Source organism: Uloborus diversus, chromosome 4 (assembly GCF_026930045.1).
Source record: "Uloborus diversus isolate 005 chromosome 4, Udiv.v.3.1, whole genome shotgun sequence".
Taxonomy (NCBI): Eukaryota; Metazoa; Arthropoda; class Arachnida; order Araneae; family Uloboridae; genus Uloborus; species Uloborus diversus.
This window is the reverse complement of record NC_072734.1, coordinates 60,982,094-60,995,586: the sequence shown is the minus strand read 5'-3', so window position 1 is coordinate 60,995,586 and position 13,493 is coordinate 60,982,094. Positions and strand designations below refer to the sequence as shown.

Sequence of the window (13,493 nt, the reverse complement as noted above, 5' to 3'; positions counted from 1 at the left end):
GAAAATTCACTGAAGTAGGGTTCCATTTTCTTCAGTTGAATCGAAATCTTTTATTTTGTTTGCACTATTTTTCAGGAGGATGAAATTGAAGCTTCTATTCGTGATGTGAGTAAAATGCTGGGGGAACCAGAACCAAACATGTCAGACATGGCTACTCGAAGTCAAGCTCATTCCGAAAAGCCTGCTCAAGAAAAGTCCATATTTTATGTCGAGCTTAGGAATTTAAATCCTGATAATGAAATGAGGAAACTGTTCGGATCCAAAGTGGTTCAAAATGAACAAGTGTAGGTATTTTTCTCTTTCAACATTGACGTTTTAGCACTATTATCCACTTAGGATATTTTCTTTTGTGTTAACAGGGTTCGTACGCCCTTGAAAAACCTTGAAAAGTGCTTGAAAAAAAAAAGTTCATTTTCAAGTGCTTGAAAACCTTGAAAAAGTTTTAAAACCTTGAAAAAGTTTCTTAGTGCTTAAATTCTTCCAAAAATCAACGAATTGTGCTTAGAAGTTTTAAAAAAGTATTTCACCAATGCAATTTTCTGAACATGTGTTCAGTATGCAACATCGCGAAAAATTGCTTCCGTGTTTGGGATTTCAATCCTTTTGCATCTTGTAAATATTTTGATGTTTTTTACAACCGAAAGATATTTTGACATATGGTACCTTAGATTAGTTTATTTTTTGTTTAATTTCATTAATTAACAAAGAAATTAATTTGGAAACCATGACAACATTGACCTTACTCGGGTTTCGCGGAAAATTTCTCGTGTTTCAAATTTCAATCTTTTTGCATCCTGCAAATATTTAAATATTTTGGCTAATCAAATGTTAGTTTCGCATATGCTACCTTAGATTAGTATATTTTTTGTTTAATTTTAATAAAAAACAAATAAATTTATTTCATGGGAAACATGCCACGTCGAACGAACTCAGACTTTGCGAAAAATTGCTTCTCGTGTTTGAAATTTCAATCTTTTTGCATCTTGCAAATATTTAAATATATTCACTAATCGGATGTTATTTTCACATTTGCTACCGTAGATTAGCATATTTTATGTTTAATTTCAGTAAAATATAAGTTTATTTTATGGGAAACATGACAACATTAAACTTAATTCGCGAAAATTTGCTTCCCTTGTTTGAGATTTCAATCCTTTTGCATTTTGTAAATATTTTTATATTTTTGGCAATTAGTAGTTATTTTGACACTGCTACATCAGATTAGCTTATTTTATTTTTTATTTTAATAACTAAAGAATTTATTACCTTGGTCTTGTTTAATTATTTGCTAATTTATTTTTGCAATTTTGAATGATTATCTTTACCTAATTTTTGGTCATAGCAGATTTTTTTTAAAAAAAATTTAAATTTCAGCAGTTGAGCACCTAACAAATTAACTTAAAGTTTGTATTTTAAATATAAAGTTGATTTATATGATTTTATTTATAAGTACATCATTTTTTTATGTCTGCTAAAATAAATAAGGTGTATAACAGGGGTGGTTGTGTTATGATTATTCACTTGAAATCCAGTAGTGTTCGTTTTTATGCTTTTACCTCCCTATATCTCCAATTTTCCCCTTTTCCTCAAATGTTCAAAATTACTACTTTATTAAGGTTGTGGGTACTTGGAGCTTACCGAAAGAGGCTTTAATCAGCAAAGGGGTAGATAGCTTAAGGAGGATCATTCATCTTCATTTGGATCTAATAAATTGACCAGTACAAGCCTAGCTAGGCCCAGTGCCTGTTGCTGGTTATCAACAGGCAGTGGGCAATGGGCATGGTATTTCTATACAGAATATTTTGACTAAATAAACTATTTTATGAATTGTATGCATAGCAAACATTATTGTTGTACATATGTATATTCAAGTAATAGGGGTTTTAGTTTTAAAAATTATTCTCCCCCCCCCTCGCCCCATTTTGCTTTTTGAAACTTTCAGGTAATTTTTTATGAACTCACAAATCACAATTACACCTGAATATTATTGCCTTTCTAAATTTAAATTCTAATTTCAACAATAACCCATTTTTTCCCAAAATAAAACTACTTTTGTCATAATATATGTCAACTTCTTGTGAATCTTTTCAATTTCGAAATATGGCTCTATAAATCTGAACTTGCACATTTATGGTCTATTGCAAGTTAATCAACGAAAGCTGAATAGGCTCAAGTTTGCATTCAGAGTATTTATCACTGCTTAAGCTGCTTTTGTATATTTTGAGGTATAGAGACTGGACTGTGGACTTTCATAAACTTTTCTTACTTCCTAATTTTTAAATTTACTTGAGGACAGTTGAAATGCCTTATTGGCTGAACAGCTAATAAATACATACGAATAATTGATTTGCATACTTATAAATGATTTGCAAACCTAATATTATTAGAACTTAATAGTGCAAACTGAAATAACTTTCTGGGTAGTGTTTTTGTCCTAACCGCCCTTATATTGTAATAAACCACTGTATAGATATTGGAAATAATTGTTGAAACGGGGGGGGGGGGGGGAGTAACTTCAAAAACTCCTCTCTGGCAATGCCATTGAACTGGGGTAGTTTCTTCCCACAAAAGTTAAAAGTACTTATGAAAGTTTTTTTTTTTAAAGTATTAATTTGCTGATTCTAGAAAATATACAAACCACTGACTGCTGCAACCTTTAAAAAACCCCAAAATTAAACCTCTTGGTATCTGCTTCTCTTTATGACCAAAACTTTTCAAAATTTTCAGAAAAACTTTCAACGCAGTAGATCTTTCATCAAATTGTCTCTCGTTGTAGAAAAAGCAATTTTGTTTTCCTATACTTTTTGTATTATTGCCTTATTTCTATGTGTTTGTAGTAAATGAAATCTGCATACAATATTTTTAGTACAAATTTATGATATTGCCTTGAAAACAAAATTTTTTACCTTGAAAAGTACTTGAAAAGTGCTTGAATTTTTTTCTGCCTAAAGGGTATGAACCCTGGTTAATGCAACGTCAGGGAGAGGAGATGTCTGTTTTAAAGTCAGATTTTCCCGTGAGACGTTTGATGTCTTTTTTATGTCTTTTCCTCGCTGGAAGTAGAAACCTTGAATCAGATGTGATATCTTTAGCTGACAAAAAAAAAAAAAAAATGAGAACCTTATGTGAGCAATTCTACAAAAAAAAAAACTGCCATGTTATCCTATATATGACACCTTGTATATTTCATTAAAAACTAATGATCTTAATGAGTAAAGGGTAAACTTTTTTGCTTAAGATCTCACACATATGTTTCATTTCTTAAGCAACAAATTTTTTTTCCATTATCCCTTTAAAATATTATTTTTAATGAAATATATGAGCCCTCATGTGCAGGACAAAATGTCAATTTTTATGTGGAACGACCCACATTTGACCGATCATTGTTTTCTATGCATTAATTGGTGTATATGTGCATTATTCTTATTGTTAGAGATGAAAGTGGTCAGAAAAAACCGGAAATTGATGATTGAGAAAAATTGTTCTCTAAGAAAATATAGCAATTAAATGCATTTTAATTCACAAAAAATCAATTTTTTCAGGGGAAAAAAAAGTTTTTGTCTTTCTGCTGTTTCAAAATTTCTGGAAATTTTACATCTCTATTTGGTATACTATATTTTCCTATATATTATCCGTGGCAGCATATAATCCGCAGGTCCTAAAATCGGCCTGAAGAAAAAAAAAATTCTTATAAACCAATGCAAAAAAATGAAGTTTTAATGTAACTTACAATTTTAGCAACTAAATTAAAAACGTGAATAACTTTTGAGGCATAGTCAATATACCTCAGATAATAAATCCTACAAAATAATCTAAAAAATAAAGATTTCTTCTCGAAATTGTCATTATAGTACTGAATCTTGTGAATATGAAGGCTTCTTTCTTTACTGTATGCTGTTTATTTTACGTGGCCTGAATCGTGTAAGAAGAGTATTCAAGCTATGTAAAATAACCAACATACAGGCAGGTTTTACAATCTTTAAGAAGGACATTCAGACTATGTCCAATAAACAATATACAGGCAGGGTTTATAACCTTTAAGAAGGACATCCAAGCTATGTGAAATAACCAACAAACAGGCAGGATTTACTATTTCTTAGAGCAGCGTTTCGTGATTTCTTTGATCAGTGGAACCCTTTTAAATGCTCCTTTTTTCGTGGAACCCTTAGTTTTTTGTCAATAGTTTACGTGGCGTAGCCAAGATTCTGTTTGAGAGGGAGCCCAGGTTCTTATCTCAAGAGACTATCAAATCAACTACTTGTCGTTAAATTGATAATTAAATGTACTTCATTATCGACCATTGTAATTATTGCTAACTGCTAATCATTATTTATTATTATAAAACACCAAAACACTTCTATTTGCATAGGCGGCTGGTACCCCAAAAAAGTGGGGGGGTCAAAGGAGGGGGGAGGCAGGCTTGGTGGACGACTCACCCTTAAAGGTAAATGTTTTCTCCAAATATTGGGCAGTTGAATTTTTACATCATTATTAATGAATTGACCTTCTTTCGAAAATTCAAGAAATGGGCTCAAAAGGCGGGACCACATGGCCACAGAAAATTCCCTTCTACCCCCAAAATCAAAGTTCCATTTTAATTTTTACGGAATGATAACTTAAAAAAGCATAAAACAAGCACTTTTTAAGTCAGTTTTTTTTTTGAACACATGAATCGATTATCACTATTATTTTTCACTCGAGCATTAGTTTTGAACTTAGAAAAGTGGACGGGCAAAGGCCTTTTGACTGTTGAAAGTGAGAGGGCAATTGCCCCCCTTACCGCCTCGAATGAGCCGCCTATGCTTATTTGTGATTCTGAGTAATTTTAAAAGGGATAAATAACCTCAGAATTTATGCACGAGTTATATGATTAAAATATTTTCTTAGGAAAAGAAATACTGCTGTGTTTTACCCACAATAATATTAATAATTCTCTAAAATTTACAAAGAAAATGTTTTTAAAACTTAAAAACTAAAATGTCTCTTATTTTACAACAATTTTTAAAGTTATTTATAAATAAGAGACTTTGATGTCACTGTATGTTATGTTGACTTAAATTGGTCCTCACTCGTTAACTGTTAAAATTGTGCTTTCAACTGCTGCCCTAGATACTGAGAGAGTGGATAGTATTAATAGTAGAATATTTGAAATTTATGTCAAAAATTGTAATTTTAGGCAATATTAGGCTATATTGGATGCAGGAAAGGGAACTTGGAGTGTCCTGTGCGTTTTCCAACATTGAAGTCACTTTTAAACTATCTTTGGTGATATTAGGGAGTCAGTAGGTTCTTCTGCATATTTTTCAAAATTGAAGTATTTAGAAGTGAGAAAGATGTGCTTTTTATGACTGATCTTGGAAACATTTCGAAGTTGAATCTTAAAGGTACAATTTCAAGCAACAAAGAAAATTATTCCTATAGTGGCTAATCCTGATGGGTAATAAAGCTCAGATTAGTGTACAAAAGTAAAAGCAAATTTATTTTTAATTTTGGGAAAACGTTTTTATCGATTTTTTAATTGACAAATTTGAAAGATGTGGAATGAAAACTTGCAAGTCTCATGGAACTCCTGAGAGAGCTTCGTGGAACCCTGGGATTCCACAGAACACAACTTAAGAAACGCTGTCTTAGAGCATTCAGGCTATGTAAAATAAACAGCATACAGGCAGGGTTTATGATTTCTATGAAGCAGGGTTGCCCACAAGGGGGGATTATGGCGCAAGTTGCGCCATCAAAATTTTTGGGGGGATTTTTTTTCCAAAAGGTTTTTTTTTCTTTCGAACATAAAATTTTTGAATTTTCGAAAGAAAAAATATTTAAACTCATTTAACAAGAAATAGATGCATTAATAATACTTTTTCCGCGTACTATTCAGGGTCGTTGCCGTAGCACGCCCCCCCTCCCCATTTTTTAGAAGTGCGACTGACAATTTCATTTTAGCGATGCAACTAACAAAGAAAAGGAAAACTCAATTCTTGTTTAAAAAAATTAAAATAGTAATTATAAATGAACAAGTGAAATAATAGTGACAAAAAGTATTTTTTCTGTAAAATTTGAACAGAAAATGTAATCTTAAAATACAATTTAGGAACATCCATGATTCTCTTTTATCAAGAGTATCTAAGTAAGGTCTGCCTAGTCGGAAAACTTTATTTTGGAAAATCCAAGCAAATAATCGTGTTTGGCAAAGGAAAATTGGAAAAAAATATTACCACAATATGTTTATCAATTATTGAAATTTACAATGAAGATAGGAGGAATGTAGCCAAACTGAAAGGAAGAGTGGGGAACTCCAAACCCTTCTTTTTATGTCCCCAAAGCTGGCCTGGAAGTGAATTTTTAAAACTAAGGTTTTGAAAAATCCCGGGAAAACGTTCTCAAATCCCTTCCTTTACCCTAACGCCATTAAAGATGGCCTACACCTAAGTATTTAGGACTGCAATTTCGAAAAACCGTGAGAGTGCTCCCTACGTAACCTCCGAGAAACACCCTCTCAATTAATCATTCATCATCATTCAAGGTCGAATAAATTTCGTCTTTTGGACTTTAATTTAAAAAAAAAAAGAACCTCCCTCCCTCCGAAACTGTCGTTCTCCAAATGTTACCGAAGATCCTCAAAAATTTCATTGTTAAGGCTTTAATTCAGAAAATTTTTCGGGGGAGATCTCCAATACTCCTCTAACAGTATTTAAAATCGTCTACGATTGCGTTAATTGAATTTCAATTTTGAAAATTTGCCATGGGAGGACTCCGAATCTCTCCACCCATTAACATTACCAAAAATCTTCTAAAACTGTGGTTTCAACAGATCGGAATTTTTTCGAGAGAATGCCCCCCCCCCCTCTTTCTCGCCAACATCATCGAAAAATGTCTTAAATCTTGCTTTTGGTGCTTCAATTACGAAACATTTCTGGTCTTGAGCCCCTTCGAAACTCTCCCTTTCATCCTAGGTTGGCTTAAATTACGTTTTCGGAGCTTTAATTTCAAGAAACTGGCGGTGCACTAAATTTTAAGAAAAAAAAAAGTCTACAATCGTGTTTTCAAGGCTTCAAAATTTCAAAAAAATTCGGGGGGGGGGGGGGGGGGGCACATCTCTCTTTCTTTTAATATCACCATCAGTGGCGTAGCTAGGGTGAGGTGGAGAGGGCGGTCCGCCTCGGGCGGCACTTTGCTGGGGAGAGGCAATTTCATGGTCTTGATGTGAAAAAAGTTCAATGTTTCCCAATAGGAAAATCATGCTTTTGATCAATTACTGGAGGGAAAAAAATAAATAAAGAAATAACTTTTCGTCATAATATGAAGCTAGCACTTGATTTTAAGAAAATTGCTTGGAAACCACCGTATTAAAAAAAAAAGAAAAAAGAAAAAAAAACTTTTTTGAGGAAAGTTACAACAAGGAGTAAGAAAAGACAGGTCTGAAATGGTGGGCAATTAATTGCTCATCTTCGGGGTTCCATTATCTGTTTCAGAAATTGCCTTAATTGGTCACTTATTACAAAACTTTTATTCAGACCAGAATGAATTTTATGTTTATTTTATAAAAGTACTTGCTCACAACTCAAATAATAACTGCGACTAATCTTACTGCTTTATATCAGCAAAATTCCTATAAACAGTGAGTTTCAAACTGAGACATTCATTTAAGCGGAATTTTTTTAATTAGTGAATTGATGTCTAAGTAAACCTTTCACGTTCACACGGAAAGCAATGATTTTCGATGCACAACTTTTCCTTCTCATGAATCAATATGGTTAATCGAACTTATAGTGGTTATTAATTTTATCACCCTGTATCAGTGAAAAAGAAAACCATCCAAATTCTGTAATATAGCAGTATCGGATCTAGGAAAGCCGCGACTTCCGAGTTTTTCAACATTAAGGGAGGCACTCAAGCACGGATCCAAAAGGAAGTCATTACTCCCTTTGACAAGACCCAAGAAACTATAAAATTGCATTTCTAGATCTTTAAATTAGGAAAATTTCCTGCCCAGAGTGCCGGCCTCTCAGCTCCTGCCTGGTGTCACCAAAGATTAAAATGCATTTTGGGACTAATTTTGATAGTTTTTCTGAATAGAGCATATTCTTTATTTTTCTTCGTAATTAAGTTCTTATTTTTCCTTTAAATACTTTTGACTGTTTCTCAACAAAAGGGCGGCAAATTGAGGAATCGCCCCCAGCGGCAGAGAGTGTAGTTATGCCACTGATCACCATAGATCATCTAAAACTGCATTTTTTGAACTACAATTTTCAGATTTTTCCCCGGGAGAGAATCCCCAGACTCTCCCTTTACGTGTCACAATCACAAATAATTCACAATTGGGAATGCGTGTTTGAAGTTTGCATTTTGAAAAATTATAGAACGGCGACCCCAAGTCTCTTCCTCCTTTAATATCACCATAGGTCGTCTAAAACTGTGTTTTTCAAATAACAATCTTTAAAATTCCCGGGGCTCAGCCCCGAACTCCCTCTTCTGAACTAAATGTACTCTGATATAACAGAGGATTGTGTTGAGAACTTAAATTTGGAAAAATTATCGTGAGAGGCTATCCTGGACCTCTGCTCCCCCCTTCCTCCCAAACTTAAAATATAATCTAAAACTTCAATTTCAAAAGGGTAAAGAAGGTAGCCGACACCCCCTAATTGTGACTGAATATTATCCTTACGATTAAATTTATATTGCCAGTATTAAGGTCTAGTAATATGACTATCCCTGCTAAACCAGAAGCCAAATCTTCTCTCTCTTTGCATATTGAAACATGCGTTTAAAACATTAACAGGCTGCCAAAAGCGTACCCACCCCCCTCCCCGGTTTTTTGACCTAGCGACGGCCTGGTGCTCTTTCCAAAATTCAATGACCGTGTCTCTTTTTCAATGAAGGAAACATCACAGACGGCATGGAGTTGGTGCCCGTTTCAAAGCTGGATCAGATGATTTGATTTCTTTTCAATTTTTTATAAATTTTCTGGAAGTAGCACAATTTTGCATCATGAATGCGTGTGTCAAAAATGATAAGGGAGAGATGTCAAAAATGTTTTATTGTTTATAATAATTCTGACCAGTATGCTGTAGTCTTCCATTGATTCATTTGCACCTCGACTTTTGTTAAGAACTAGTTTTGAATTTTACAAAAAACATATTTTTTAACCCTCCAATCGACAATTAATATATTTTCTTCATTAACGAGTTTAAGCTTATGAAGAATTTTTCTCATTTCACTTTACTCCCATTTTCTCTACCATTTTTAAACTGATTGTTTAAATTTATCATTAGATGATTTTTATTAAAACTTTCAGTGATGTTGGTTTTCGCTGATAGAGGTAGAACAGTCTGTTCTTAAGGTGTTTAAATTATTTTTCGTACATCATATTTACTTTCTTCTATATCTGATATTTATAGAAGGATATTCGATTCACGAAAATTCTCGAGTTCTGATTTTCGATGTGTGCTGAATAGCTGAATCAATCTTTGAGGATTTCCGAAACATATCTGTCACGATGTGTCTGATCCATCTTTTTTAGATATGCAACTTCAATTTTGGAAAACTTCCAAGAGAGCGCCTCCACTGTAGCGCCAGAATAACACCCTCTTTATTATCAAGAGTCATCTAAAACTGCGTTTGTATTTTGAAAAATTTATAGGAGAGCCCCTGATTCCCCCCTCTTTCCTTAACACGATCAAAGACAAGCCTAGAATTGAGTTTTTGGAGCATCAATTTCAAACAATTGCCGGGGGAATGGCACCGAAATTCAATTTCCACTAACATTATCAAGATCTATCAAAACTGCGTTTTTAAAGCTACAAGTTCAAAAATGTAAGTGGAGCGCCCCCCCCCCCCCCCCCATTCTCATCAACATTATTAAAAAATCGTGTTAAATTTGGTTTTCAGAGCTTCAATTTCAAGAAAATTGCGGGAGAGCTTCCGAAAACTCTTTTTCTTAACGTCACAAAGGTCGGCTACAATTGCGATTTTAGAGCTTCAATTTTAGAAAACTGCTTTTCCCCCAACCATAGATAGCATTTTTAAGACTTTAATTTTGAAAATTTTCCTGGGAAGAGCCCTAGGATCTCTTCTTTCCCTAACATTATATCACAGATAGTCTAAAACTGCGTTTTTAGAACTACATTTTTGAAAACAAAGGAAAGCCCCTTTTCACACAACGTTAGACTATCTATAATTGCGCTTTTAAAGTTTCAATATTGAAAAATTACAGGGAAGCGCACAGCAAACCTTTTATCTCCCTAACATCACCAGAGATCATCTAAAACTGGTTTTGAAACTAAAAGTTCTTGTACCCCCTTTCCAGACCCCCTATGTAAGGGACATTAAAAATAAGATTCATATTGCATAGATTCACATTGTGTACATCTAGTAATGATTCCATCCAAAGCCAGAAAGTTGAATCCACTTTTCCTGTTATTGTTCATGCGTTTGAAAAAAAACAACAAAAAAAAGGTGTAGCAAAATCCGGGGGACCCAAAACTTGATTACTCAAGGTGCACGTTGTAAAATTTGGGAAGGCAAGGCGGGTCAACAATCCAACAATATTTCAGTTCAAAATGCTATTTGTTAACGCTACCCCCCCCTCCCCCCATGAATTTGACTGGAAATTACACACTCTAAAAACTTATATTTAACCCGATTCGAAAGCGAAAAATTTTTTGAGGGGGAATTTGCGCCATTGAGCTTGGGGGGGGGGGGATGGGCACCCCTGCTATGAAGCACATTAAAACTATATAAAATAACCAACATACAGGCAGGGTTTACGATCTTTAAGAAGGATATTCAAGCTACATAAAATAACCAACAAACAGGCAGGGTTTATGATCTCTTAGAACATTCAGGCTAAGTAAAATAAACAACATACAGGCATGGGGCATGGTTTAAGAACTCCAATGGCGAATCCTACTGGAAATATTAAGGTTCAATGCATTGGTAATGAGGGGGAAAAAAAGGCACAGATAATCCGCACCTCATTAATTTTACACTTTTTAAACAGATAATCTGTGGATTATATATGGTAGATAAAATATGGTAGTTACACTGTAAGATCTGATCACTTATTAGGCAAAGTTGCAATATGGTTATGAAATGATCCATTGTTGGTGCTTATTTTTTTAAAATAAATTTATCCTAATGCTGAAAAAGAAAATTGATGCTAATAAGGGTGCTAGGATGTATTCTGATTACATTAAAAAAATAATAAAACATGCTGAATCAGGTATATTTTTAACATTCTTTTTGTAATAGAAAGCTTTTTCCAATTATAGTAGAATGTCTAATCTCATTTCAGTCTCTATGAAATGTCTTCATTAATTCATCACATATTTATCTTTAACATATCAAATGTAATTAAGTTAAATTTCTTCAAATGAATCATTTATTTATGTGTGTCTAAGTAGTTATCTTACCTAACCCTTGATCTGAATTTATGTAAGAGTTTTGAAGTTGATTTTCTTTTTTTTTTCTTTTTTTTTTGCTTTTTTGTTTTTTCAACAAAATGATTTTAAAAGACCTGAAATATCAGATTGAGTTCAAAATTTGAAGCAGTTTCTTCGATAGAAGTTATTCTTTACCCTTCAAAAATAACCCTCGACATCAGTAATACCTCTGTTTAGGACTGAATCTCTCTAGTGCAAGATCCCACTTAAGAGGCACAAGGTCTAGGGCTGTTACTCTTACATATTATCCAAGTCTAATGAGAGCCCTGTGTGTTAGGCTAGAATAAAAATCAATAATTGTTTTACAGGTGTTTAAAGGTGTTCCATTGAAACTTGTAATGAAATTCCATTGCTAAGATACTGAAAACTTTAAAATATGCTTTATCTGGTAAAACTGCTTTTCAAGAATAGTTTACAGCCCTAGTATCTTCTTCAATGTACTTCTTATTTCTTTCAGAAACTCAAATATTTGGCTTAAAAAAAACCATGTAACTTACGATTTTTTGTATCTTTTTAAAAAAATGATTTGCCTTACAAAATGTTTTTGTTTCTTTATGACCAAAAAAATCTTTTCTTTAGTAAAAAAAGAGGTAGAGGTCGAACCCATGGCAGATCATCTGTTTTAGTTTCACCAAAAAATTGGCCACATGCTGGGAAATCTGGTAAGATTAGCCCTATGCTCTTTTTTAAAAGTTATTTTGTATCGGGGAAATGAAAATATAAATGTTCTTAAACATAACTTATGTGGATAATTGTTAAACAAATTTATTAGTTTTTTGGTTTTGTATAGCTGTTGTGAGAGTATTGTTATTTTTTACTTTATTTCTGTTATAAATTGCTCAATCTGTTTGGTAGGAGGTGATATTTTAGTGCATATATTTGCATTTTTCAACTTTTAAACTTTAGTTTTTAATTTTCATATATTTGAGTATAAGAAACCATTATGTATCATTATATGAAATATCAACTTTCCAAAAAAAAAAGGACATTAAAAAATAATGATTCATAGGCGTTTTTGGCGTGACCATAAGCCACACCTGCGACACACACATTATTTTTTTAAGTACTAAAGCTTCTTTTAAAAAGCTGATACTTTACATCTTAAGGTATAATGGTTTCTTATATTCAAATACAATGGAAACTTGTCATTCCTCTTCCTCTCTACTTGTTATTCTCCCTACTTGTTCAAGTAAAATTCATCTCGCCATTGGTACGCTTTTCTACAATTCAGACAGCAAACCTTATAGGAGTCATAGGAAGACCATACAAATGAGCTGACAACTGAAAAGCTCCAAGAACTGCTCAGGGAGTAGCAAGACAAAGTGGTTGAAGAATTTTCTTCAGTTGAAGCAGAAAGTAGTGAGAGAAGTGAACCATGGCTGGAGGGAGGGTATTAAAGAACTGTGTTACCACCGGGAGTACAGAGAGTGGTGGAAAAATAACTTTGTAATGCTGCTGTATTTTGACATTGTAATACTCCCTTTTTGTAAAATAAAGTAAAAGGTGCAAGTCCTAATGTCATCCAAACCGCGTAGAAACTTCCTACTTTCATGTATGCATTAAGGAGGGAAACCAGTTTAAACCGATGAAAAAACCCACTTTTTTTAATGTCATAAAATATTAGTAAGACAATTTAAGAATGATGCGGTTTTTTGACTGTGGGGATTCAAAACGTTCACAGCATTTTTTTTTTAAAACGTGTTTTTGTCAAAGCAATTTTTTTTTCAACTGGTGGGTATTCTAGCTCAAAGAGTTCTAACCAATCGTTCTGAAAATTTGTGTGCATATTCTTTATTTGATTTTTCTCAACTTATGAGAAAGAAAAGTTGTAATGATTACAGACAAAAACTGTAGCTTCGGTAATTGTCCACCAGCAGCAAGCTCTGATGGCGACCGCCCATGGACAGTAGCTTCTGCACTAGTTCTGGTGGAAATGACTTCAAAAAATTGCAAGGTGTACTTGAAAAAATAAAGAAAATATCTTCCAAGTTTAAAGAAATTCTGATTATTTCTTTCTTGTTAAAAAAAATCAAGATAAACACTGCAATTTCGGCC

At 33.3% G+C, this 13,493-nt stretch overlaps 1 protein-coding gene across 1 annotated transcript in view; it reads left to right on the top strand.

Annotated features, from left to right (window-relative positions):
- Positions 1-13,493, top strand: part of LOC129221566 (transcription factor 25-like) — a 58,018-nt gene that overhangs the window by 12,479 nt on the left and 32,046 nt on the right. The window contains exons 3-4 of the mRNA XM_054856067.1: positions 76-284; positions 12,018-12,100. Of these exons, the coding sequence (XP_054712042.1) occupies positions 76-284; positions 12,018-12,100 (292 nt within the window). The remainder of the gene's footprint in view (positions 1-75; positions 285-12,017; positions 12,101-13,493) is intronic.